At 44.5% G+C, this 27,754-nt stretch overlaps 3 protein-coding genes and 1 long non-coding RNA gene across 4 annotated transcripts; 3 read left to right on the top strand and 1 right to left on the bottom strand.

The window, feature by feature from the left end:
• Positions 1–933: 933 nt before the first annotated feature.
• Positions 934–3,247, bottom strand: LOC108935138 (uncharacterized). The gene is made up of 2 exons (XR_001966185.2): positions 2,972–3,247; positions 934–1,428 (listed from the first exon to the last, which is right to left on the bottom strand). It is a non-coding gene; the product is annotated as an uncharacterized LOC108935138 (long non-coding RNA).
• Positions 3,248–3,249: 2 nt separating this feature from the next.
• On the top strand, positions 3,250–10,979 carry dhcr24 (24-dehydrocholesterol reductase). Its single transcript, XM_029250732.1, has 9 exons — positions 3,250–3,484; positions 5,618–5,773; positions 6,079–6,184; positions 6,545–6,663; positions 6,898–7,161; positions 7,631–7,774; positions 8,297–8,494; positions 9,084–9,262; positions 9,391–10,979. The coding sequence occupies exons 1-9, from the start codon at positions 3,254–3,256 to the stop codon at positions 9,542–9,544; spliced, it is 1,551 nt and encodes a 516-aa protein (XP_029106565.1). The 5' UTR covers positions 3,250–3,253; the 3' UTR covers positions 9,545–10,979.
• A 1,078-nt stretch (positions 10,980–12,057) lies between these two features.
• LOC108935106 (cilia- and flagella-associated protein 57-like) lies at positions 12,058–17,360 on the top strand. Its single transcript, XM_018753397.1, has 6 exons — positions 12,058–12,287; positions 13,175–13,317; positions 13,454–13,588; positions 14,339–14,482; positions 16,179–16,308; positions 16,610–17,360. Exons 2-6 carry the CDS (start codon positions 13,201–13,203, stop codon positions 16,825–16,827), a joined length of 744 nt encoding a protein of 247 aa, XP_018608913.1. The 5' UTR covers positions 12,058–12,287; positions 13,175–13,200; the 3' UTR covers positions 16,828–17,360.
• Positions 17,361–21,056: 3,696 nt separating this feature from the next.
• Positions 21,057–27,754, top strand: LOC108935087 (leucine rich adaptor protein 1-like). The gene is made up of 2 exons (XM_018753367.2): positions 21,057–21,312; positions 26,542–27,754. Exons 1-2 carry the CDS (start codon positions 21,097–21,099, stop codon positions 27,208–27,210), a joined length of 885 nt encoding a protein of 294 aa, XP_018608883.2. The 5' UTR covers positions 21,057–21,096; the 3' UTR covers positions 27,211–27,754.

Below are 27,754 nucleotides of genomic sequence, written 5' to 3'. Positions count from 1 at the left end.
TCCTCCCCCCTCTTCTCTCTCTCTCTCTCTCTCTCTCTCTCTCTCTCTCTCTCTCTCTCTCTCTCTCTCTCTCTCTCTCTCTCTCTCTCTCTCTCTCTCTCCAATATTGTCAGCTGTCCAGTTTAGGAATTGTTGTGATAGATTTCGGTTGCATGCCTTACAGAATCACGGGAAATCTATGCTGCTTTTTTAAGGCAAGTTCCTTACTGGGAAACACTAGTGCAGTTTCTGGAGAAGAGCGATAGGTCAGATTAGTTAGGTGCCAACCGACTAGACGTTCAACACACAGTTCATTACAGTTGATACAGTGCATCATTTCTACCAGGAGGAATAGAGAAAGCTATGCTGTGCTTCTCTGCCTCCAGTGTGGCAGTCACATGTGTTGTTAACAGCAGCCGCCCTTCACGCTTCAGAGTCACCGACTTTCTCAGGAGACCAGTTGAATCGGCTCGATGCAGCGGGCGGCTGAGAGCAACTCACTTTCCCACATAAACTCGCTGGGCCTTTTGACATAGTTGGCCTTCATATTTGCGCAGGCAGTCTTGTATGTACATAAGAACTGAGGATTTAAGATTCTGGAGTGCTGAGTCTCAGGGGTCGGCAGACACTGCAAGCTTTAACTGTTGCGCTTCACTCTGGGTATTGTTTTGCCAACATTGTACCTCTGCGTACTACTTTCACAGCTTTGCCTTTTGTTGACGTTTTCTTCCCCCTCTGCCTTATCTTCACACCTGTGTACACAGTCAGAGGGAGAGAGAAACATTGTGAACACAGCCCCTGGGTGCCTTCTTCACAAACCTCCACACTTCCCCTCCCAATGCAGTCCAGAGCAAGCAATGTTGAATCTTGCTGTGGATTTTTGTTAATCACCACCAGTCTTACAGGCTTGGTATACACTGTTGATGAAACAAAGCAGGGTTTGTTTTTTTTTTCTTTTTTTGTTTTTTTCCCCTCCCTTTCTTCACTCTGATCAGCTGTACATTTGGCTCACACTGATTTTGTGCTATGTAGATATGCTTAGTGGTAAAACAACTTGTTTTCACCAAGCCTTGTCATGGCCTCTATCATAAGCAGCAGTTAACACTTTTCACTGATGTCAACAGCACACTTTCTAAGTAGTATGACTCTTGTTGCAGATTTTTTTCCCGCTCAGATAAAGTGTGAAGGTTTCCATTTTTATTTAGGCTTTAATTTACCACTTTGTTCATGTTTCTCTCTCTCTCTTTCTCTCCCTCTTCCTTTCTCTAGCAGAATGTGATTTCAGATCTGGTTCTTCGCTTATGCCTTGGTGTGTGGTTGTGATTGTCCATGTGAGCTCCTTAGTTGAGCTTCCTTGTCCAGGCTGGTGGTGTCTTTCCCTTTGCTGTTTTTCAGGATGCTGTTCCACCTGTGCTTGTCCTCTGACACTCATGTGAAGGGGCAAAGCAGCTGTGTGACCGAAAAGAGGGGGGAGGGGGGAGAAAAAAAAAAAAAAGGTTGTTGTATAAGCCCTTGGCATCATTACAGGAATGTATGGGATTTTAGAGTTAATATGACTTCTTTAAAACAGACAACCGATAATTGTTAAGCAGGAGGGTTTAGCAGATCAATAGGTTGTAACTGAAGTTAGCTGTCCCTGCTACACCTGAAGTGGAGCACAAGCACAGTGTACATGAGTCCCGGGTTTGCATTTCAGTACCGCTGCTGGAGGCAACCATTTCGTTCGGTCAACCCAACCTCCACTTTGCACTGTTTGAGCTCCAAGGGCAGAATTACATTGGCAGCACATGCCATGTTTGAGAAATGCAAGTGCTGGAGGAGAGCATCATGTCACTCACTCTGGTCATTTTGCCAAGGAAAATGTTTTTCTTTAATACAGCTTGTATTGAAACACCCTTGGAATGTACCATAAACTACAAAAAAAAGACAATGTAGAAAAACCTGAAACCCGGAGTCTCCTTCTCCTGTCCCAATCATGTTGAGACCACAGTGGTCCTGGAGATTTCAATCCTTTTTTTTTTTTTTTTTTTTATATAAAAAAAAAAAAAAAAAAAAGAACCGGGATCGGGTGGGTACAGGCATCAGTATCAATACGGGTTTTTATTCTGTAACTTTTTCTTTCAAGCATTCTTTGTTGCTGAAAGTATCCAAGAAATGTCAGAATCCTGTAATGCATGTTACAACTTGGGTTTTAATTTGTACAGCAGTTTGATTATGGTAATATTTGATAAATAAACTGGAATGCACAGCCTTTTACAAAATGTGGCATTTTATTTGTCACACAAGTTGTTTTACTTGAAGTATCAGGACCTTTTCATTGGGACTTTAAGAACCCAGTGTTTTTCAATAGTGATTTAGCCTAAATTTTAGGTCTAAAATGCAGTTTTCTTCTGATGTCCCCCTCTTCTCGTCATAATGTCGTGCTCCTCTCGCAACGATTTAACATTCATAGACCTCGTCAGAGGACTGGAAACGCTGTGTCATAAAGGGACTAAGGGGGCTTCTCGAAAATTCCAAAAGGTTATATTGGTATTGTCGCCACCAAGAATAGGGGTTTGTGATGTGGATTCATATATATACATACAAAATCAAATGTATACTTCAATTATTTATACTCCGCAGTCTGTGTGGCTAGGGTCCAAGCCAGGCGGGCTGTTTTACAGACAAAAAAAATAGTGATAAACAGCTAAGAAAAAGAATCCAGGACAGTTAGGATCCAGCCGCCATGATTGTGTTATCTCCTCATTTGTTTTATTCGTCTTTTTTTTTTTCCTACAGACACCCCATTAGGACGTGTGTGTGTGTGTGTGTGTGTGTGTGTATATATATATATATATATATATATATATATATATATATATATATATATACACACACACACACACACACACACACACACACACACACACACACACACACACACCTCCACGGGCTGGTTATTTGTTTTGGTCTGTTTACCTCCTGAAGTAATTATGAATATTAGGCGCATCACCTGTTACTTGACCGTCTCCAGAGGAGTCCTCGGCATAATCGGGTGAATGGTGTGACGTCTTCCCCCTTTCGCGATTGGACAAAGCCCTTGCGTGCATGAGATCCTGGCCAATCAGAGACCCGGGAGCGTCACTCGCGCGCTGTCGCACGCACTGGAGGAGTGTTCGGTTCTCCTGCGGTTGTCAGTTGTTCGAAGCGGACACCCCGCAGCCTCGGCCTTCTGGAGCTTTCGGCAGTACATTTATTGACGTTGGCGGGATTCGCGTGTGCAGCGGAAGCGAGAATGGGCCCTGTGCTGTACGCGGGCGGCGCTGTGGCGCTGCTCTTGCTGTGGGTGAAGATGAAGGGGCTCGACTACGTCCTGGTGCACCAGCGCTGGGTTTTCGTGTGTCTCTTCCTGCTGCCGCTCTCGCTGCTCTTCGACCTGTACTACTCGCTGCGCGCGTGGCTCATCTTCCGCATGTGCTCCGCGCCACGGCTGCACGACCAGCGGGTCCGAGACATCCAGAGGCAGGTGGGAGCAGCTCCGGAGGGTGTGCTTTTGTGATTGGCTCCTATTTATCCACGTGTGTGTGTGTGTGTGTGTGTGTGTGTGTGAGAGATTTGATTCTCTGCGGTTCCTGTGTGTGTGTGTGCCCTGTGTGGTCTGCGCTGGTGCAGGGTGGCCCTCAGTGGCTCCATGGTGCTATGTGGTGGCTTCCATTGTTGAGGGATAAAGATCCTGGCACCAGAGTGGGCACCGCTTTGTCCGGCACAGCTGGGACGTGAAATCCCTCTTGTGTCAACATGACCGTCTCCGCTCCCTCCATCCGCCCTCTCTCTCTCTCTCTTCCCCGCTCTCTCCAGCTGGGCCTTTCCTCTCGTCTTCCTCCCTCTCTCCCTCCTTTCCGTCCTTCGTCCAGCTGCACCCCCCACCGCTGTACACGGGCAAAGGTTTCAAGTAATACTTTACTCATTAGATTACTCAACTTGGAAGCGAGTTGGCAAGGAGCTTCAGACGTGACGTATGAAGCCTTAAAGCAAACGTTGACCGCTTTATATCTGTGAAAAGTTGAACACTTCTTCACAACTAATGGGGAGCTGGTAGCACAGCAGTTAGGGATGCTGCCTTCGGACCCAAATGTCACGGGTTCTGGTCTCACCTCCAGCTGTCATACCCTTGAGTAAGGTGCTTGCCCTCCATTGCTCCCGTAACGTTAACCAGCTGTATAAAATAATTGGAAGTCGCTTTGTAGAAAAGCATCAGCTAAATGAATAAATCAAAATGTATGTAAACGTAAACGGACGGAATACGGGTCTGTTTTGTAACAGCAGGGGCACAAGTAGACGTACAAGCAGCACGTACCCGTTTTTCCAAATTCAGGTACGGAACCAAACTTATGCGGTAAATCGTACTAATAAAATGCTGGATTAGTTTGGCTTTTTCATCACGTGAGATAAAAATGTGGTCTTGCAAATGGAAATGGCTGTGTTTGTAGAATTCACCTGCTAAAATGCGTTTGCCATCATTCTCTGTAGTGCAAAGTCCATCAGAAGTATTTATTCTGTGGAATGGCAACTTCATATAGCATATTTACATGTATTTATTTAGCACTCACTTTTCTTCCAAAGTGAGTTCCAATGAACTCTATATAGTGTTATCAGCCCACACACCGTATTCACCGCAGTGACTTACACTGCTAGATACACTACTTACACTGGGTCACTCATCCATACATCAGTGGAACACACTCTCTCCCTCTCTCTGTCACTCACACACTATTGGGGAACCTGAACAGCATGTCTTTGGATTGTGGGAGGAAACCAGAGCACCCCCCACACAGACAGAACATGCAAACTCCACACAGACTGAGCAGGGATTAAACCCACATCCTTTCATACCACCCAGGCGCTTTGAGACAACAGCGCTACTTGCTGTGCTACTGTGCCACCTGTGAGCTATCTGATTGTGTCTTTTAGTCACAGTAAAACAAACTTTTTAGCAACAAAACAGAACTGTCGCATCAATTTAGAGATATACACAATACATATAGTAGGGTAATAGAAGCAAATACAAGTATCTGAAAAGCGAGGGGTTACAGTAGCTAGCAAGAGTGGTCATACGGCCCTATCTAAAAAAATTTTTAAAAAAAGAAAAAACAGTTTTAACTGCTTGATCACCTGAGTGTTTACACACCACGACACTACCTGAACTCCGTAGTGATGCCATCAGTGTGCTTGTGGGGCCCATGTGGACACAAGGAGGTCATGCCCTCTTGGGATCCTTATTTGTAAGGCTGTGGATGTGGATGGGTTTCTTCAGTAGATCATTACATCCAGAGCCGCAAGTCTCTCCATCCCCCTAAAACCCGGCTAACTTCAGATATAATGTGGTTGTTGTTGAATGGAATTTTTATGATCGTGCTTTCTTGTTGTAAATTTTTAAATGCACATCCTGAACACCTAGCTGAATTATGCCAACAACTGAAATATATAAGCTCTCAGGTAATAAGCGGACATGCATCTGTGGAGGTTTGGGTACAAAACACAAGGCAGCATGCTGTCCAACGATAGAGTATCTCGAGAAAATCGTTGGTACCGTGAAATGTTCTGAAATTTATTCTGTAATGGAAGACAAAGCAATTTCATCTTGTGTTTTTGGTGACAGGTGCGGGAGTGGAGAAGGGAGGGTGGAAAGACGTACATGTGCACAGGGCGCCCGGGATGGCTGACTGTGTCGTTGCGAGTGGGCAAGTACAAGAAGACCCACAAGAACATCATGATCAACCTCATGGACATTCTGGAGGTGGACACCATGCGTCAGGTCAGCATCAACACTATGATGAGTTCATTGATGTTTAATCTACGTACACACTCAGGTGGTGCTGTGGTTAAGGGCCCAGCATTGTTACCTGAATGTTGCTGGTTCAAGTCAGTGGGAAAGCCCTGATACACTTGAGCAGGTGTTTACCTGGAACCACTGCAGTGAAAAATATAACTGTATAAATTCATAAAGCGCTAAGTTGCTTTACGTGAAGCAACTTTGGATGAAGGAAGATAACGGAGATGCAGTTGGGTTTCTGTAACTTCCATTCCTCCTGAATAATTGATTGTGTTTCGCCAACGCAGCTAGTCCGCGTTGAGCCTCTTGTGAATATGGGTCAGGTGACGGCTCTTCTCAACTCTATCGGCTGGACTCTACCTGTACTACCTGAACTGGATGACCTCACTGTGGGTACGTTTGGTTCTTAGCTGTTAACGTCACTATAATCAAATCTTTCACGCAAGTTTTGTCATTCTTGGCTCGAGAGGCTTTCTAATTGTCCGAGAAATAGAAACGTCAGATGCCTTCGCACCTTAAACCAAATTATGGCAGATGTAGAAAGCAGGAATAAAACTTTCTATAGAAGACAAGTGGTTTTCTCTTCTGCAATTTAATTTTTTTTTTTTTTTTTCTGTTATCGAAAATATTTTCAGTACTTTAAGTAGAATTTTCCTGAAAACTAAACTTTATCACTGCCTTTTAACTTTTGTTATTGTGCCCCTGTCCTTGCACTGTTTACTCCCTAACTTACAAACTCTGTCTGCCTTCCAGGAGGACTGATAATGGGTACAGGAATTGAGTCGTCTTCGCATATTTATGGCCTTTTCCAGCATATCTGTGTGGCTTACGAGCTGGTCCTGGCAGACGGAAGTCTCGTTCGCTGTACTGCAGTGAGTCTCTCTCTGTCCAGAAATATTTAAAATCAGTGTACGGAGATTGCCTTGCTTCTCCCTCTTGTCCACGTGTTAAATACCAGCACAAGAGCTGATCTCCATAAAGTGTAACATGCATCGCTTGGTCCCCGTGAGATTCAAAGATGTGGAGCCCCGCAGTTAGTCATTACTTTGATTGTGCCTGCGCGTTGGTGCGTTGCGCACTGACCGGCCTCGTGCTGTGTGTTACAGAAGGAGAACTCTGACCTGTACTACGCCGTGCCTTGGTCCTGCGGCACACTGGGCTTCTTGGTGGCCGCCGAGATCCGCATCATCCCGGCACGGACATGGGTCAAGCTGACGTACGAGCCTGTGCGTGGTCTGCAGGCCATCTGCCGGCGCTTCGCCCAAGAGTCGGCAAACAAGGAGAACCAGTTTGTGGAGGGGCTCCAGTACTCCCTGAACGAGGCTGTGATAATGACTGGGATGATGACTGAAGACGCAGAGCTGGACAAGGTGAGAGGCTGAGCTGCACATATTGATCTGAATCTACTGAAACAGGTTCTTCCTATTGTCCACACAGTGCTTTTTGGAGAAAACTTTCCCAGTTACTCACCTGTATACATTATTGCAGCAGTTTGCTGCTTTGCCTGTGGGTGGAGAAGTACTTCATGGGACTCGAACTAACAGCCTTCATGTGTCCTTAATCACTCTTTAAGGAGCTTTTCTTGTGAAACATAACAACTGGCATTTCTTTCAGCAGAAAGTGCTCTCTTTCCAAAAGAATATATCTTAGAAATGTCTGTTTATCACAGCTATCAGCGATCATTTGGGAATGAAACCTGACATGACGCAATATAAAATCATGATTATGGTTTCACAAACAGACCGATAGGCCTGGTCTCCGCAGTGCTGCTTCTCCCGAGACTCACTTAGCGCAGGCCCTGTAACTGGTAGCAACCCTGCATCTCTCTCCTTCCCCCAGATCAACCGCATCGGCCTCTATTTCAAGCCCTGGTTCTTCAAGCACGTTGAACGCTTCCTGAAGGAGGATCGCAGAGCGGTGGAGTACATCCCCCTGAGACACTACTACCACCGACACACCCGCAGTATCTTCTGGGAGCTGCAGGTATCAAGAGCCAGCGGCAAAGTACCTTTCCTCCATCGCACAGATTTACTGCCTTTCTGAGTGAGGCAGGCCACAGTGAAGCCTCCCGACTTTATGAAAATATGGTAGGATGTTTTTGAACTGCTGCATGTTGACATATTATCATAATTACTATAGAGCAGAGCAAATCTTTAGAAGTTCGGAAAGGTGCACTGAGGAGATTTTGTGGAATTATGCTTCAGTAAAATCTGTTCCCGGAAAAAAATGTTCCAATTTCATGTCTTGGTAGGTGACGCATCCATAATCCCATCGCTGTCAGCAACATGGTAGATTTACACCAAACACTTCACCCTCCTCTGTGACAGTCCAGAGAATTTGCTGATTTTTACATCATGCATACCTAGGGAATAAGTCTGCATCCCCTGCTCTTTAACCAAGATTAAGTGTGGATTAAATTGTTTTATGTTTTGTTTGTGTGTCTAATAAATACTGCTGGATCTTTGCGTGAATGAAGAGTTTATGTGCATGATGCTGCTGTTGTAGGACATAATTCCATTTGGAAACAACCCCGTGTTCCGGTATCTGTTTGGTTGGATGGTTCCACCCAAGATCTCCTTGCTGAAGCTTACGCAGGGCGAGACCATCCGCCGGCTCTACGAGCAGCACCATGTGATCCAGGACATGCTCGTTCCCATGAAGTACCTGGAGACGGCCATATCCCGCTTCCACAACGACATCCATGTAAGACTCGGCTGCCTTCTGGAATTTTCTATGCTATAAAGAAGAAGCAAATATCAACCAGTTTATTATCAGCACATTGTGTGTTATGTGCTTTAGTAGATGTATTTCTTAGGGTCTCTTTTTAGCCTTTCTCAAAATCAGTCTGCATGTTAGTCAGACACGAAAGTATACAAATTCAGTTTATGTTGAAAACAGTACATTGTGTGCAATACATTTCAGTGTTAAATATGTATGTACGAGGGTAGGTTCAAAGTTTTGTGACCGTACCTGTCATTCTGTATCTCAGGATGAGTTCTGAGAGTTGGGGAACTTTTCCTTTAAAAGTACTGTCCTTCACACTCTCTACACCTTGTGGAGCACTTTATATACTTTTGAAAGATGTGCAGCAGCCCATTTTTTCACTAAACACAAAATCGGTCCTACTGCTGACATAAGTGCAGTACGGTCAGTCTCAATCCTACATGTGCATGTTTCTATGGTAATGACTTCTTGGTCACTGTCAAGTCTTTCACTGCAGACATCAAGTGCCGAATTTGTTGATAAAAATTGGAGCTGGCATGATTAATTTCACGGTGTTATTGCCATGAAGGTGTACCCTCTGTGGCTGTGCCCCTTTGTACTGCCGAGTCAGCCGGGGATGGTGCATCCGAAGGGGGACGAGGATGAGCTGTATGTGGACATCGGGGCCTATGGCGAGCCCAAGGTCAAACACTTTGAGGCCCGGGCCTCCACCAGACAGCTGGAGAAGTTTGTCAGAGATGTGCACGGGTAAGAGTGTCTTTTACACACACACACACACACACACACACACACACACACACACTTACCAGTCCTTCAGGAATCTCATCTTTGTCCCAATGGAATAAACGTGTTCTTTTCTTCTCCACACTGCTCAGTTTCCAGATGTTGTACGCAGATGTGTACATGGACCGCCAGGAATTCTGGGAAATGTTTGACGGCTCTCTCTACCACAAGCTGAGGGAGCAACTAGACTGCAAGACCGCCTTTCCTGAAGTGTATGACAAGATCTGCAAATCAGCCCGGCACTGAGACTTGTTCAGTCTTTCAGACACTTAAGTCACTCACTGTTTCTGCTGTAAAATTAACCCTTCTTTTCCCTTGGACCATTGCTACTTTCAATGAACTTTGTTCTTAAATCAGTTTTGGGAATCAAACTATGGCGTGAAGCTTGCAGTAAGTAGGTCTCCCTTGCTGTAGCAAACACACTATACAGTATGGTTGGCTGTGTCAGCCTTTAGTTTAGCTTCATGGTTATTTAAACTAAACTAGATACTGAATAACTGACTTAATCCTGTAAGTTTGTCTGTCTGAACAAAGTTTCCCTGTGGCATGGCATATTTTGTAAAATGGTAGGATTCCACTGAATAGTGAGAATGAATCTGTAACTAGTCAATCTATTTTCTAATTCTACAAGGTTGTTAACACTGATTTGTTGCTGAAAGAGTGTCTATTTTGAGAAATTTGTCATTTTTGTGCTTTTTTGTGTGGGGATAATGAAGATGTACAACACATGGGAATTAAGATTTCTGTAATAATTCAGTTATGAAGTAAGCTACCTGTTCCATGCATACCTTCTACTCTACTTTGGACAAAAGCATCTGCTAAATGAATAAATGTAAATGTACTTGAAGTACTAAACTGTCTTTAGCACTATGGGTGGAAAGTTAAATTATATTTTTGTAATGCATGTAATGACATTAATTGTTCACATGTAAAGCTATAAAAAGCTAAAGTATAATTTTCTTTTGTCTTCATTTTACTGCTTTATAATGCAGTAATGTAGTAATTTAACTGTATTAGGGAACCATGGGACACTGGTGAGAAACCAGTGGATGCCTTAGAATTCAGCCTAGGTTTTTTTTTTTTTTTTTTTTGGTTCCCATGCTCCTGCCTACTGAGGATACATTTTAATTGGTTCCACTTTCTGGTTGCTTTATGCCCATAATGTCTGGAGTTTTTTTTTTTTTTTTAAGGGAGTCATGCAGAGACAAGGATGATGGTGTCTTCATTGTCAGTTAATTATATTAATTTATAACCACTAAGAACATTAAAGGAAAACTTAAAGAAATTTGGGCTAGTAATGCTAATCACTAATGCTGAGACTGACTTTTAACGTCCATGTGCTGGAGTGAGAACGTGTAGCCAGAGTGTGTGCTCAAACCCTGGAGAGAAGCTGAGGCCCAGTCCTGTCACACACTGCGCCCTTGTGTACAATACATCGGGCACACTGCTGCATTATTTATGTTGTATTAATAAGTGTGAAACAGTGTCAGCAAAGCTTTCCCGTATGTGCACGGGCTGCTAATGGGCCCCCTTCTCTCTCTCTGGGTAGGAGACACACATGGCCCCCAGCTGCTTTACCACAATGCCTTTAGCTGGTGGTATTATATATTATTACTAACCATTATTTAGCTGATGTCTCCATCCAGGGCTTTTTACACTGTTGGGTGCAAATACTATGCTACTAGAGCCATTGTGGCCTTTATCAATAAAAAATTTACAAATTTTTGGAGATGAGACTTGGAAATCCTTATAAGCCACAACGATGGGGTGTGCGATGTGGGAAGTGCTGTAGTGAAGGTCTGTTTCTTTGTACTCCAGGTCAGCAAACAGCACCAGCTTTCACTGCAAAATAATAGACAAATGAATGTTTTGAATAAGTAAAGATGTGCATTATGACCCAGATAAGTGATGGAAATACTGAAGTTTAATACAAAAACTAGGGAACACCAATTAAAATTTTCCCTCACTAAAAATCTTACAGGCCTTTACATATTCATTCCAATTTACAAAATACTGTAAAGGAATTTTAAAACCAATATCAATAAAAACAGCCCAGTGGCACAGCAAGTAGCTCCTGGGCTGTGGGTTTGGACATGGATTTAAATCCTGCTCAGGTTTTGTGGAGTCTGCTGTTGATGTTCCCTGTGTTTTTTTTGTGTGTTTGTTTCTTGCAGGGGTTTGCTCTGAGTGCTCTGGTTTCTTCCCACAGTCCAATGAACTGGTGACTCCAAATGGGCCCCATTGTGTGTGTGGGTGTCTTTCTCTGCTGTATAAATGGGTAAATGAATGAAATGGCATATCAAACACTGCAAATCACCTCGGATGCAGGTTTGAGCCGAACGCTAGTTAATAATCTTTGCACCTCCCTTGGGAGAAGCGCGTTGTTCAACGAATAGAAGCCAAAGGACGTGACAGTGCAGCACGTGCGATTGTGCGCCCCTAGCGGTGGTACCGCGCAACTGCACCTAGTGACGGCGCTCCCGTCGCCGTGAGCAGCGCGTCAAGGCAGGCGGCCTTTATAGGGCCGTTACCAGCTGCAGTGGGTCAGCAGCGCAGCGCAGCGGGGACGATTCAGTGCGCTCTTCCAAGGCCCGCATTTTCCCGACACGGCTACATTGTCTTCCGTTACGCAGTCGGTAAAAGAGCGGTTTACACAGCAGTGAGTCAGTCCCCCTCGCTGAAGCCTAATTCTTAGTGCTCTGTTGCTATGGCAACAGTAAATGTGACAGGTGAAGGGAGACGCACAGTTCCGGCGCAATCACTCCACTCTGAGCGGGTACGGCGCACACCGGGACTCTTCAAAGTGATCGACTTGTCTGCGAGCGCGGGCGCGCGCCCACACACACATATATAATACACCCCCACGCACGCACGCTCATCCATGGCGGAAGGAGGAGAGCGCTCGCTTCGGCAGAACTGAGTGCGCAGCGCAGCGCAGCGGGCTATGGAGGTCACACCGGGTCAGTAGGTGTGTACAGGGCGCGCGCGGGTGAGTGAGCGGAGAGCCGCGGCTTGACACACCTGCCAGGTGACACCGACTGTAAACAACGAGCGTGTGTTCTGTTCTCGTTCTGTGAGAAAAACGCTGACATGACATGATGATGATGATCATTGTACAGTCTATCCGTGCAAGTCGCCTGGCTTGCGCAGCGGAACCATCTAAACAAGAATAATAATAATAATTATAATAAATTATTATTATTATTGTTGTTGTTGTTTAGATGGTATAATAATAAATAATATAAAATAATATAAATAATGTAAAAATGGTATAATAATAAATAAGAAAATAAAAAATAACTAATACTATTACTACTACTAATAATAAGAATAATAATAATATTGTAATCAGAAAGGTCGTTACGTAACAGCCATGAAATGATTTAAAAGGCGATATGACAAGGCTGAGTTGGTTAATAGTACTGTTGAAAAATCACTTAATGATGACAACAGGAGGCACAGGGGTCAGTGTGAACTATATAAAAGCTAATAATAATAACCATCATCGGTAAGAGCCAGTAAACGTGTGAAAGTGCCGTATGACACGTCCACCTGGGTGACACTTGGAGACGATTGTGACACAAGTAAGGCTGAGCAGGGAGGTTCGAAATGCTGTACAGTAACTGTATGTGGCTCTCGGATGCTGGGAAAGGCCGCTCAGAGCTGGGCTTTTCATTTACGTTGAGACTTTATGTTGACACTGCTTATCTGACTTTTGAGTTTATGAGGCTGAATCAAAATGACGTGTTTAACTGAGAACTGAAGACGATACATGAGAAAAGAAGTAGTCGTCCAACGTGTGGAACTGTCCATTTTCTCTGCTGAATGAAATCTTGTTTGCTTGTCCTTTTCTCCTCTGGCTCAATTTCCCTTCAGTGCTGTAGTCGTTGGACCCTCGGAAGATGGAGAAAGAATTAATAAAGCAGCAGAAGCAGATCACACAGCTGGAGCTCTGTGTAGCAGACATTAAACAGCAGTTTAAAGCGAAAGACAATGAACTGAAGAAAGAAAAGCAGAGGGTATGAGTCTCTCCATGAGTCCACCCGCCCGGCCGTGCGTGTTTGTGGGTGTGAGCGCGTCCATCCGTGCGTCCAGTCAACCACACGCTGTTCCTCATCCTCCTGTCTCCACCCCTCTGTCCTCCCCTGTGTGCAGGTGCGGGAGATGGAGGCCCTCGTACAAAAGTTTAAGACTGACTTGTATAACAGCATGGGCTTAATTCAGGAGCCCAAGAAGTTCAAAAAGAGCATCCGTAAAATGTACAGCCTCTACGTGCAGGACCCTGACGTGGTAAGAACGCAGCTTTCGTTGGAGCTCAAACCCAATGAGATGCACACTAGGCGGTGACAAGCACTTTTTGTTTTGTGGTGTGCGAAGATCTTGCTTTTCCCGTTACTGTGTCTTTATTAAATACTCACACACATAGACACATACTGTCTTTTCGAAGAAGAAAAAATGATATTTGTAAAAAAAAAAAGTATTTGGCTGTAAACTAGTTACAGTTGGGGGGTGTCGTGGCACAGTGGTGCAGTGGGTTGGACCGGGTCCTGCTCTCCGGTGGGTCTGGGGTTCGAGTCCCGCTTGGGGTGCCTCGCGACGGACTGGCGCCCCGTGTGTGGTTACATTTGTCATGGCTTTTCTGTTATGACTGAAAGAGGGGAGCTGATATATGTTAACAATATCACTGCTGATAGCCCTAAATGTCTCAAAACAGGAATTTGGATGAACATGAAGTGTACAATAATTAGGTCTAGTTTTGCAAACTTAAAAGCCATAATTTTATTGCTGTTTTAAAGTATCGCAATACGATACACAGATCCCGGAAACAAATTTTTAACAGTTGAGTTGGCCAATGACGACGACCCTGATTCCCAAGAAGGACAGCAGCAGTACGTTACAATGATGTCACAACAGTGTACCTCATAAATATGAAAAACTGAGTACCAAGCTGGAACAAGATCCCCTGGACTGTAGTTACAGAGCAATGGCGTCAGTTGTTCTCCATTGAAAACTAGCAGCGGCTCTCCACGTGCTCTACAGGTGGACACGGCCAAGATAGACGCCACCATCCAGGAGGAGTACATACGCCAGAGACAGCACTTGGAGAAGAATGTGGCCTCTCTGAAGAAGAACCTTGACACAAGCACTCAAGTGCACAATGTGCAGTATTCAAAGATTTTAAAGGTAAATAGGTTCACGTTGGTGCGTAAGTGTGTCCTTCTTGCATGCACCCATAGCATGGTATCATACTATAGTATACAGTACATGGTAACTCGGGAGTGAGAAGGGACTACATATGACCCTTTTTTAATCAAGCAAATGTACCGAGACGCCTTGATGTCTTTAAATTGCCTGTTCTGTGTTTGCATGTCGGAACGAATGCCTTAACTCAGGGCCGGCACTGGGGCTTTTTACACTCCTAGGCAAGAATCAGTCTGGCACTCATATATATACGTGTGTGTTTATATATATATATATAATCTTCTGTCATATATATAGAAGATTAAAAAATACATAGATAATCAAGAAGGGAGAATAAAATTTGAATTATAAATAAGGTATAGTGTATTATGTAGGAGGTGCGGGGGCATGGTGGCACAGCGGGTTTGGCTAGGTCCTGCTCTCGGGTGGGTCTGGGGTTCGAGTCTTGCTTGGGGGGCCTTGCAGCCCTGGGTGTCCTGTCCCCTGCCCCCCCAAGCCTTGCACCTTGTATTGCCAGATTAGGCTCCAGTTTGCTGCAGCCCTGACTTGGGACACATGGTTGTAGACTGTGTGTGTGTGTGTATGTAATGTATTCATGATAACCATAACATTCTATATCCACAGAACTCATATTTATACCTTATTGAAAACAGTGAAGGGGGGGCGTAGGGCCGCAGCAGGCTTGGCCAGGTCCCGCTCTCTGGTGGGTCTGGGGCCTGAGTCCTGCTTGGGGTGCCTTGCAATGGACTGGCGTTCCGTCCTGGGTGTGTCCCCTCCCCCTCCAGCCTCACGCCCTGTGTTGCCGGGTTAGGCTCCGGTTCGTCGCAACCCTGCTCGGGACGAGCAGTTTCAGACTGTGTGTGTGAAAACCAAACTTATTTTCAACACTGAAATTCATTAAGGATATACATAAATACACACACACACACACACACACACACACACACACACACACGTTTTCGGAACCACTCGTTCCATACAGGGTCACGAGGAACCAGAGCCTACCCGGCAACACAGGGCGGAAGGCCAGAGGGGACACACCCAGGACAGGACACCAGTCCGTCACAAGGCACCCCAAGCGGGACTCGAACCCCAGACCTACCCGAGAGCAGGACCTGGTCCAACCCACTGCACCACCGCACCCCTTTGCATATACATAAATATATACTATTTATTGCACAGACCAACAGTTTGTTTCATCTGGCACCTCTGAATTTCGGTGCACCTAGGCGATTATCTATATTCACCTAATTCTAAGTGGCTCTGCTTACACTGTAAGCGTCCAAGAAAGGCTCTTGACCACTGCAACCCAACACTGGAGAGGTGGTTGATGAAAATAGAAAAATTATATACATATGTATATGTGTATCTAGGGGGTGCGGTGGCGCAGTGGGTTGGACCACAGTCCTGCTCTCCGGTGGGTGTGGGGTTCGAGTCCCACTGCTCAGAACCGGGTAGGCTCCGGTTCCCCGTATGGGACAAGTGGTTCTGAAAAAAAAAATGTATATATATATATATATATTCATTCCCCATTGTATATATAACTTTTATACGCTACATATATATATATATACACACACACACACACATAGTGTATAAAAGTATATGTATATATGTATGACTTTATTTTTCATTGTATTCACACATCCTCCTTTGTGCACATCTCCTATTTGGACAGGAGAACACTTCCCTACTGAGGGAAATAAATGACATGAGGGTCAAGATGAAGGAGCTTCACTCTAAAGTTACTGAGAGCCAAGAAAGTATCAGGAGGAAGAAGGAGAGGCAGAGCTTCACCGAGGTCAAAGGTGACACCTTCATCGCTTACCCGCTTTCCAGTTGTTTCTTCTTTCAGCAATGGCTGCGTACCATGCTAGACTATGACACGAATTATTTCAGTCCTGGAGAATCACATGAACAACTCAAGTAAAATGGAACAGCCGAAAAATGGGGTACAAATACCAATACCAATAATAATAATAATAATCCAATAACTAAGTAGCTTTGGCAAGATGAAGGTGATTAGGGGACTCTGCTTACCAGGGAATGTAAGCACACGGGTGTATGATATTTCTAGAAGCCTCACCTGTCTGCCCACGTCTTTACCAGCGTTGAACACAGAGGGCGCCGTCTCTGCTAACATGGTGCCACAGCACAAGTTCAAGGAGGAGGCAGAGCATCCCGTCTGCCTGCCACCCCTGAGGATTTCCAAGGGCTGCAATCCTCACTCAGGCACCCCGTTTGGCTCCAAGCTGCGCGCCTGCTGCTTCAGCCCCCAACAGCCCTTCATGCATATCACAGGTTTGTCCAGAGGGGGACGCTACTGACCTGTACAGGTGACGGAGAGCAGCCCACCCGTTACCGTGCCCAGGCGAGAGCCGGCGTCCAGAGAGCCCTGTCCTCAGTCCCCTCCAGCAAAGCACAACTTGATTGCACAAAAACGAAGGGAACGCGTGTACCTCCATTTCCGACTTATTTAGATTTGTTTTCAAAGTGTAACATTCAACTTCACTGAAGCTGTTTATTTTAATTTGCCTAATTATGAATTTTAATCAGCGTCAGCATGTTGGTGGGTAGCGTAGTGGTGAGAGCCGGGTTCGAGACCCCCTTGCTGCTCCACCACCATTGATCAATGTACTTATAACCGATGCGGTAAAAAGCGGTCGATGTAAGAAATTTCTGTCCCTGTGTGTAGTGTATAATGGTGAAACTCAAGTGTACGAGAAGCTTTTCTAAAAATACATGGCCTGTGCTATGTCTTTTTGTTTGGTTATACAAAGGCCTTAAGTCCCCTTGGAGAATGGTATCGTACATGTGGTGAGGAAAAACTTTTGGAATTTTACAAAAAATTTAAACTCTGGCTCCATTAAAATGGTTCTCCATATTGTTTAATATTTTAATATATTAAATCACTTTTATGCAGTTAAAGGTCTCAGTTTCTCTGCTTGTGTCATTCAACTTTTTTCTTAGTTATGGTGTAAACGTAACTCATTTAAAAGTACAGCGCTTATATATTTGTGGAACATGTTTATTTAGTAATCATAAGTTTAATGGTTAGTCTGGAGTAATGTACAGTGTTTTGTCCTTATTGCGAAATGCAGTGTTTTATCAAATCAATTCACGACACCACAGCCCATCCTAAGACTTTGACCTTCAACTGTGTTACAAGTTCAGCTTCTTAATCATTGTGCTACCTTAAGACTTTATCATGAAAGTGGTTCAGAAATAAAAGATTACTTCTATTGTTAAAATCACTTTCTTCAGACAACAACGTGAGAAATATTTTGCATTGGTTATATTCAGTATTAAGGCAAGTCAGTATAAACTGACACTTGTAGATGTGGACCACCAAAGCTAAACAATGTGGAGGTGTGGCTGTGCGTTATAAACCCCTTTGCCTTTTAAAGGCTGAGCTTGGAAAAGTATTAGAAATTGATTGTTCTGGAACATTCACTTAGCTCATTTGACATTACTGCTGGCAACTGTTGACTGGGAGTCATCAAATAGCTCTAACATTGATGTAAATTGTTCATCTAGCTAGGGGGTGCGGTGGCGCAGTGGGTTGGACCGCAGTCCTGCTCTCTGGTGGGTCTGGGGTTCAAGTCCTGCTTGGGGTGCCTTGCGACGGACTGGCGTCCCGTCCTGGGTGTGTCCCCTGCCCCTCTGGCCTTATGCCCTGTGTTACTGGGTAGGCTCCGGTTCCCCTGTGACCCTGTATGGGATGAGTGGTTCTGAAAATGTGTGTGTGTGTTCATCTAGCTGATGCTTTTCTCCAGAGCAGTTTGCAATGTTAATCTACTTATGATGATTTACCCATGTATACACCTGTACAATTTAGGAGAAGTACAGGGCTTAAGGGTACTATAGCCAGACATGAGATTCAAACCTCTGACCTTCAGATCTAAAGGCAGCAGCACTCACCACTACACTATCAGCTAATCCTGACAACAATGTTGGGGATGATGTTACAATGTAGGAATCTGTTCCACTGTATTTTGTATAAAACTGTAAATCTTGAGTGAAAGTTTGCGGAAAAATGTTTTTTTTGTTTTGTTTTTCATTTGTAAGTGAGTGAGGTCCATTTTTATTTCACGTAGTAAACAGGCCTCCAAAAGGTCCTTAGCATCATGACAACAGCACAAGAAACACATTGTGATTGGGTGGGTAGATGAGTCCCAGGAAGGAGGTGGGAATTTTATGATGGACAGCTGTCAATGGCCCACCCCTGCTCTCATGCCCTAATAACCCTAATTACCCTAATAACACTAATGGACTGATGAGGACCTGTTGATGGGGGGAGGGGGGCTTTGATAGGAAGTTCCCTGAATCTGATATTCTGTGGTCTTGTGTTACTTTGAGTATGGCTGCTGTTATGTTTGTTTACTCGTCTACCATGTGTCTCAGAATTAAGCTTTTCTTCTTTTTCTTTTGAGGACAAAACTGCTGTTTGGTGCCTTTGATCACTCCACCCCACAACTGGCCACAATACTACAAAAAAATTGTAAGATAACAAGGTAACCTGATGATTATTAGTCAGTTAACATTAAAATATGTTCTTGTTTCTCTCTCTCTAGAGACTTTCTTGCTTTATTTATTCTCTTTATATCCCAAGGCAAATAAAGCACAAAAAAACTAAGCTGTTAAGATTTAACTTCACAGTTGTGTAAATAACTATGAAGTAGGGGTGGCACAGTGAGTAGTACCGCTCTTATGGCACCTGAGTGGTGCGAGAGGATGTGGGTTTGAGCCCTGCTCAGTCTGTGTGGATTTTGCATGTTCTCCCTGTGTCTGTGTGGGTTTCCTCTGGGTGCTCTGGTTTCCTCCCACAGTCCAAAGATGATGTGTTCAGGTTCCCCTGTAGTGGGTGAGTGACAGAGAGAGTGTGTTTCTCTGATGTTTGGATGAGTGACCCAGTGTAAGCAGTGTATCTAGCAGTGTAAGTCACCCTGGTGAATAAGGTGTGTGGGCTGATATCACGACAATATAGTATCCACTGGAAGTTGCTTTCAAGGAAAGCGTCTGCTAAATAAATGTAAATTGTTAACTTTAAACTATACTTGGGGTTATGTGTATTTGCTTGCTGGGGAGCAAATACAACCTGTCATTCGATGCGAGGAGCCACAGAGAGCAGAAGTGTGTTTGACACCTCAATTCAACTCGCAGTCACAGTGTTTACAGCGGCCCACCGCTGTTGATCAGTAACCAGACGGTGAATGTGCCGCATATTTCTGCGATATATCGGTCAATAACAGAGATTCAGTAGGTGTTTGTTTGTGGAGACAACTTTGTCATTTTAAATTAATGTAGCCTGACGTTATTGAAAATGTTACGTTTTCACAGGATATTTATTTGTTCTCGTATTAAAAAAAACTGAGGCATTTCTATATGACACACTTAGTGATTTTTTTTACAGATGATAAAGAAACCTGAAATTGGCCTGCTGCTAAAGAAAGCTACACAGGCTTATGTGATGGGCTTTTTAGTTACAGGAATGTTAAAGTACACTTAGTTTTACCTTAGGTAAACAAAGTAAAATGAGTGTGGTGCCAGACTACTGTCCCTCCCTGCCTCGCGCCCTGTGTGTTCAGTATAGGATCCGGAAGGCGGCGCACGTGCACAGGTAGAGAGTGAGTGATGGTGCAAAACGTAATGGTCCGGGAATGTACAACACACCAGTATCTGAGGGTTTTACACAACCTAACCTTGAATAAACTAAGCGAGGGACCTCTGCAGTGTAATAAGCTTTCATTGACTGTGATCGAGGGGTAAACCTTACTTTTGATTTACGAACGAATGCTAGGGAAAAGACTTCCAACCCCATGTGTTGCCGTAAATTGACCCAGTGTACAAGTGAGTATCATGAGTGTACCGGTATGGGCGTTTTACTTCAATACTTACGGTAGTGAGAGGGGCTTCGTGAGAGTTCAATGGAGACCACTTTAACGTCTGCGTTATTACGGTAATTTATTGTAATACTTACGGTAGTGAAAGACGTTCCGGAGAATCAGCGGAGATCCCTTTCACGTCTGGAATATTACGGTAAAGGGTGCTCTATTATAATATTTACGGTAGGGACAGAAGCTGCGGGAGGGTTCAGCGGAGCCCACTTTCACGCAGGTGGAATGAGCGCTGCGGTCTCAGGCTGAGTGTTGAGGAGCAAAGTTGGAAAGTCGAGCGTCTGAATACCTGCGTGGATTTACCGACATGAGTCGCGTTAAGCACTGTCAGTGTAGTGTCTGTGGTTGGAAATGTTTGTCACGCGCAGCAGATTAATGCGGGTTTATAATCATCATGTGTTTATTTTACTAAGTAAGTGAGTAGAAACCGGGCGACGTTGGTTGGAACGTGAACTTCAACTGCATTCACTCAGGCCGGGAAGTTTGACACTCACCTAGAGTTACACAAACGAACGAATCTGGAGCTTGTGATAAGTACAGTTTGCTTCAGTCAGATTTTGGCGAGTGTTTTATGCAACGGAACGAGATTTGCGGAGTACTAGTAGTACTAGCCACATTGATTGAAATTTTATATAATTTGGTTGGTTGGTAAACGCTAGTAAATGATTAATGAAAGTTGAGTGAAAAAGGCGGGTTACGATGGTGGAAGAGGTGAGGACTGTCGAGCCCCTGTTGGATTTGAAGGACCTGGAGATGAAAACTGGCTATAAAATCCCCGCGGGACTCATGGCGTGGATCGTGAGGGAAGGCCCCGCGCGCCACGCCGGCGAGCGCGAGTACGCGCACGAGCTCGCCGCCGGGCACACGGCCACCGGGGGCCTCGCGGAAAAAATCAAAGGCTTGAAGGAAGACATGGTGAGGTTGCTGTTCCCATCGGCCTGTGTGTCTCTCTCTGTGCTGTTGCTGATTCATTACTGATGCATGATGATGTCAGATGTGTTCATATGATTCGTTAAGACAGAATTAATTATACATGCAACGTGTGTATTTCCATAACTTTTTTTCAAAAACGTTACTTTCCCGAAAGTAGACTGTGTCAGGGGGTTATGCACCCCAGTGCTCAAGCCTTGAGTCCAGGAGGAGGCTAAGTAATGTGTCCCATCAGTAATGTGGTTCTTCCCACTTACTGTACTGATAATATTTGCATACATTTGTGTCCCCATACTGGACATGCTGTGTACCACTGGCAAAAAGAAACATACAAGCAAATGTATTAAAAATAATTATTTTAATTTATGTAACACTGTTTGTAAATGTGAGGTGTCTAAATAAAATGTCGCCTCATAATCGTGGTTCCGTTAGCTTTGTGTGTTTTTCTGGAATAAACTCTTAAGGCCAGATTTCATTGTTTATGTTCTCCTGTTAACATACTCCCTAAAATCCTCTGACAGGATGGTCATCCACAATACATGTGAGCCCGTAATCCCTCCACATTTGTACACTGCAGCGGTACAGCGATGAGCAGAGGTCCCTTACCTGAGCATCTCCTGGGCCCAGGCTGGGGTTGCTGAAGGTGACATGGCATACTGGTGATACTAGGTTATGATCCATGGAGGAAATGGGTTTTGGTAACATTGCAACATATCCATGCTACTTCTGATAAAAACAAATGCTTACCAACTAAAATAATGGGAATTTCATTGCCTGTCTACCACTATATGCATTTAATTATGGGCATTTACAGTATGGGGGGCACAGTGGTGCAGTGGGTTGGACTGGGTCCTGCTCCCCAGTGGGTCTAGGGTTCAAGTCCTGCTTGGGGTGCCTTGTAACAGACTGGCATCCTGTCCTGGGTGTGTCCTCCTCCAGTCTTATGCCCTGTGTTGCTGGGTTCAGCTCCAGCTCCCTGCAACCCACACATTGTTCAGACAATGTGTGTATAATTTACAGTATGTGACTAACAGTAGTCAAGTTATGAATTATGGTTATGTTAACATTTACATTATGCTCTTCTCCAAAGCAGCTTTTAGGGACCATTTTAGAGTAAGGGTGTTTGGCCTATGTTCATTGTGTGGCAGGTCTGTGGTTCAAGCCCTGCTTGGGGTGTCTTGCAGCAAACTCGCATCCTGGCCAGGGCGTGTCCCCTCCCTCTTGGGTGACCCCATTTGGGGCATTGCTCAAGGGTACTACAGCAGGAGTTGGAGACTGAACCTGCAACCTTTGGATCCAAAGGCAGAGGCTCTAACCATTATGCTACTAGCTGTCCCATAACTATCAGATGTAAATCCTTCCCTTAGAAAAGTTTATTAATAATAGATGTGGGGATGGATATTTCTATGATTTAAAAGGAGGATATATATAGCAAAAAAACACTAATGAGGACTACAAGGATATAAATGGGTAAGTTTCTGTGGCAAATTGAGAGCCTTTTGTATTGTCTTTGTATTAGCAAAGTCTGGTACTCTTTGTAAATGGCTGTTGTGCCCAGTGCACAACGAGTCCCTCATTGCCGTGGAATACCTCGGTGGCAGGATTTCCTGTCCAGAATCAGTGCTGCTTAAAGGCTTTCTGGGATGCGGCATTCATTGACCTTGGCCTCATCATCTCGCACACCCTCAGGGTTTCCATGACCGCACAAGCTAATGGAGCAAAGTGACAGACTTGCACAGGCTTTCAGTGCAGCTAAATTTTCAATAGCGTGACATCTTGGCATGCAAGGGATTGTAACCCTCCTCCCGAGAGTTCCGCAGTATAATACGCAGAAGATGTTAAACACGGTGATCTCGGTGCATAAATTCAAGCAAGTGTCCATGCTATAAAAGTTTTATATGCATCTAGTATTTAAGGAGTGAAAATATTTTGGGAACATATTTCAGGGTAACTGAGACCTGTATCTTGTGGTGTTGCCAGTGAAGTGTATTAGTTCACATTCTTTTGATGGAACCTCTGGAGATGTTGCTTTGCAATGAGCCCATTTGTTTTCAGGCACAGTGAGGCAGCGAGACACAGTGCTGTTTACTATTTAAGGACACAGGGCAAATTTCTGCATATCTACAAGTGTGTGTTTCTGTACTTGTGTGTGCCTGTGTGCTTCTGCTTGCATTGTCTTCAACCAACACTGCAAGTTAAGGGCATCCAGATTTCAGTAATTTCAGCAGCAAACTATGTGCTGTCGGTAGCATTTGGAACGTTACAAGTGCCGGAAAAAAGTCCTCCTTCGTATAAATATCAGTCTCTTCCCCAGTCTCCCTGTGGAAGAAAGCAATAACCCTTGCAGCCAATTAGGTAAAATACTTTATTGGCTCAGCCAAAGTGCGACACAGAATACCACCAGTGGTAGGAAATCACAAAGTGCTTCGGAGTGCACCCCCCCCCGACTGAGAATTTTTATGCCAAAAAAAAGACCACATGTTTACTGCATGATCAGAGCATATTTACCAATCAAGTTTGTAACAGAAACAAACACTCAAGTAACATGTTTAAAAAAAACAAAAAAAAGAGAGCTTGGCTTGTCTGTACTTAGGCCAGCCATGACCTTGCTACATCCTGAAACAAACACTAAGATAGGATAATGTTGCAGCCCAAATGCAAAAGAGGCACGCAGTAAGAGATGCAGGAAATCAAGAGTGAAATGATCTGGTATAAGCCTTTTTTTTTAAAAAAAAAAAAAAAAAAAAGATACTGTAAGACTAATTAAGCAGACAGACTTCACCACAGAAGAGAAGGGTTTTTCAAGGTTTCCCACATCTCCTTTTATGCTACCTTGGGCAAAGGTGTCAGCTGTCCATCATTGTCAGAACCACTCGGCCCTTATGCAGGGCCACGGTGATTCGGAGCTCATCCCGGAAGCATAGGGCGTGAAGCGGGGTACTCCCTGGAGGTGACCCATTGCCAGGAAATAATGCACACACTTTTTCCCTTGCACATACACAATATGGGCAATGTAAAGTTACAATTTACCGGAAACCCAAGTGAACACGGGGAAACATGCAAACTCCACGCAGTCTGAGCCAGATTCGATCCCACATCTGAATTGACAAGACTGGAAGTCATAGATTATTTATTTGTACAAAGACATAGTTGTGTTTTTAAATTGCATCTCTGTTGACAACCATCAACAATCTCTTCTGAGTCAGGCCCAGCAGTGTGGAGGAATCTCCGCAAAACTGGTGTTATTTATGCGTCTTGCACTTAGATATACAAATGTAGCAGTAACTACACACTGTCTTTAAAATTTGTAATTTTTATTACTGTTATCCTATTCCACCATAGAGGTGATGACTAAAAGGGGGTCCCTGAGTCCCCCCCCGAATGTGGATTCCCAGCCCCCACTCCGCCCCGTAGGCCCCCACAGATGGGCTCGGTCGGGTCCCATTCGTCAGCAGCCAGCGCCACACTGAGCCTTGGGAATATTTACAGCCGCCATCATTAGTCTCTGCAAGCCGTGGTGCTGCCAGCTGAGGAGCTGCCGTCTGTGCTCCTTGCTGTCAGCTCATTTATGCCAGCACATATAAATAAAGAAACATTTTGGTTCCCTTCCCCCACCCCAGTAGTTGATGAGATTGTACATCAGCTGATACTATATCTGGAAGGTCCCAGCTCAGCCCTGTGTTCTAAAGATATTATACACACACACGTAATTAAATTGTAAATAATTCTAACCTTAACATTGTAAGTCACTTTGGAGAAAAGCATCAGGTAAATGAGTAAATGTGAATGTGTGTGTGTTTGTTTATACATGCATTTTATATATATATATATATATATATATATATATAAAATGTGTTCTTTTTAATCTTACTATCTTTTATGGACAGCTGTTTGGCCGTTGTTTGGTTTCGCTTATCATTGGTGGGCTGCGTATCTAAGATATTTTAAAATATAATTGTGATAGAAGTCTCTGTCACCAAGTCAAATCCCTTGTATGTGTGAACATACTTGGCAATAAAGCTGATTCTGATACATAAATGGAAATCTTGGTATTTTATGGATTCATTGACACATTGTTCCTTTTATACAGCTGGCATCACTGAAGTAGTGTTGGTTTTAGTGTGCTGTTTCTCCAGACCTGTATTACTGCAGATGTCAGCTTTTTTGTGCAGTCCTCCTTCGTCTCTCTCCTAGTAAAGCTGTCGTAACAGACGTGGACAATGAACTGGGCGAGCTGTCGGCACGTCCCGTTTTGCATGCGCTCAGATTAAACGTGTGTTTCTGGTGTAGCTGGAAAATAAATTATACAAATGTTGAGACAAATTATTTTTTTCTTCAGACTAACTTCTAACTTGTTACTTTATAACATTCAGCAAATTCCACAGTTAATTTACCGCCACCACATACCATCTAACCGCTTTAGGTGAATATGACATAATTGTTCACAGCTGTGAAAACGGCTAGTGTGCACTATTTCAGAGCTTTTCTTTTAACAGTTGGCTATAATGGCATAAATTTATATGCAAAAGCTGTGTTTTACAGAGCTGGCGTTTATTGCTTTCAAAATATTTCTACTGTTAGAGCTTACATGGAGTATAATGTCTAGAACCTATAATTTCGCACCACTTTTGATAAAAGTGTCACCTAAGCAGTAGCATGAAATGTGCAAGATTCATAAAACAAACTTGCAGCTACAGCCAGGGGTAATTAAAGAGTTAAACTTGTCTAAAGGCACATTGTACTGAGTGTAGCTGACTAGAGCGAGAGATGGCCCATGTGCTGGATGGTAAAGTGAGGTAAAGTACATTCCTGTTCAGGTGGATGTTGAACAGGAGCTCTCAGACTGCCTGGCCATCACGGGGCAGCACCACAACTTCTGCCTCATGTTGTTTGGCTCAGTTAATGCTGTCAGTTTTTACTCCATTTGTCTTTTCTTCATCCTTTTCTGTTACTGAACTGCTGGTGTTGGAACAGAATGCAAATGAAGCCGTGCAGCAGCAAATGACTCTGGCATGTGCTTCTTCTCTCTTCGCCATTAATCCCCCATGTCTCTCCTGCTCCCTCTTTGATGTTACAAATCTCCTGTCTTCCGGACTTGTTCCCCTCTGTCACTCACATTGCTGCTGTCCCCCATCCTGCTTCGTATCACTCGCCATCCCCTGGTGTGTGTGCTGCCCCTGCTTTTACGCTTCCACCCTTCCTCTCACTTCCTAGGTGTCCCTGCGTTCAACCGACGTGAAGATCCTGCGGCAGCTGGCTGCTGTGCATGAGGGCATCGAGTCGGTCCGGTGGCTACTGGAGGAGCGCGGCCCCCTCACGAGCCGCTGCAGCAGCCTGACCAGTAGTCAGTACAGCCTGGCCGAGGGTCCCGATGCCTCCCTGCGGGGCAGCTGGAGCAGCCTGCCGGACCCCAGCGATAGGCTGGATAACATCTCCGTCGGCAGCTACCTGGACACACTGGTTGACGATCTGGATGAGAACTGTGTGCCCAGCTCTGAGCCTGTCCTCTCTTCCACCCCCATGGGGCCAGTCACAACAGGGCAGCAGGGGCCCAAAGAGGAGCTGCAGACAGCAGCCAAGCCAGTCATAGAAACTCCCAAGGCCACAGAGACCGGGAGGAGGTCAGCTCTCATCCCTAGAGACTCTGGGCAGACGAAGCAAAGCAAAAGTAATGGTTTCCAAGACCAAGGAGGACAGCATGCAACCCTTCATGAGTCAGTTCGCACATGCCTGGCTGAGAAGCTCAGCAAGAGCCTGGGCTCCAAGTCTTACCAGAACGGCGTGATCGACCCAGAGGGCTGCCAGCTGAGTGGCAAGACGAACCTGGAGTACGATGCTCATTGTCGCTGGGTGCAGTCGCAAAACGACGTGACGTTTTTGTAATGAAACCCGCAATAAGCTCCTTTCCATCTGTCCCTTCCAGTACTGTGACCGGTGCTTTAGAAGCAATGTACACAGAACTGAACAAAAGATGATAGTTTGAAGAAAATAACTTATTCATGGTCTGTGCATTCAGACACCTACGAAGTAGTGGGGTCACCCACTTCTGTGCCTCAGCCCATGAAGATACTTATAAACAAGGATCTCAGGACATGGAGAGGATCATAGCCTGGAATGAAATATCGAGGGATAAGTTTGGAAAATCTGTAAACTGATGTGTCATGATTGTAATAACATATCAGTTGAACATCAATGCCAGATCAGATGATTTAATCAAAAGCTTGGAATTAATCTGCGTCCTTACAAATTTTAATTTAGCATCTTAAACAGCTGTTTGCCTTCTTGTTGTGCTTGTCATTTTGAATTTTGTGTTTTAATGGACCTTCATTCAAAGTATACGCTGGCTACTGTGTTACGACCATTTAAGTTATGAATTTTTGAAAATTCCACCATTTCCAGGTTATTTCTTCCAGACCTTTGAGACCTG

The sequence above is a fragment of the Scleropages formosus genome, chromosome 3, assembly GCF_900964775.1.
Source record: "Scleropages formosus chromosome 3, fSclFor1.1, whole genome shotgun sequence".
NCBI classification, from domain to species: Eukaryota; Metazoa; Chordata; class Actinopteri; order Osteoglossiformes; family Osteoglossidae; genus Scleropages; species Scleropages formosus.
Note: the sequence above shows the minus strand (reverse complement) of the source record. Positions and strands in the feature narration are given on the sequence as shown.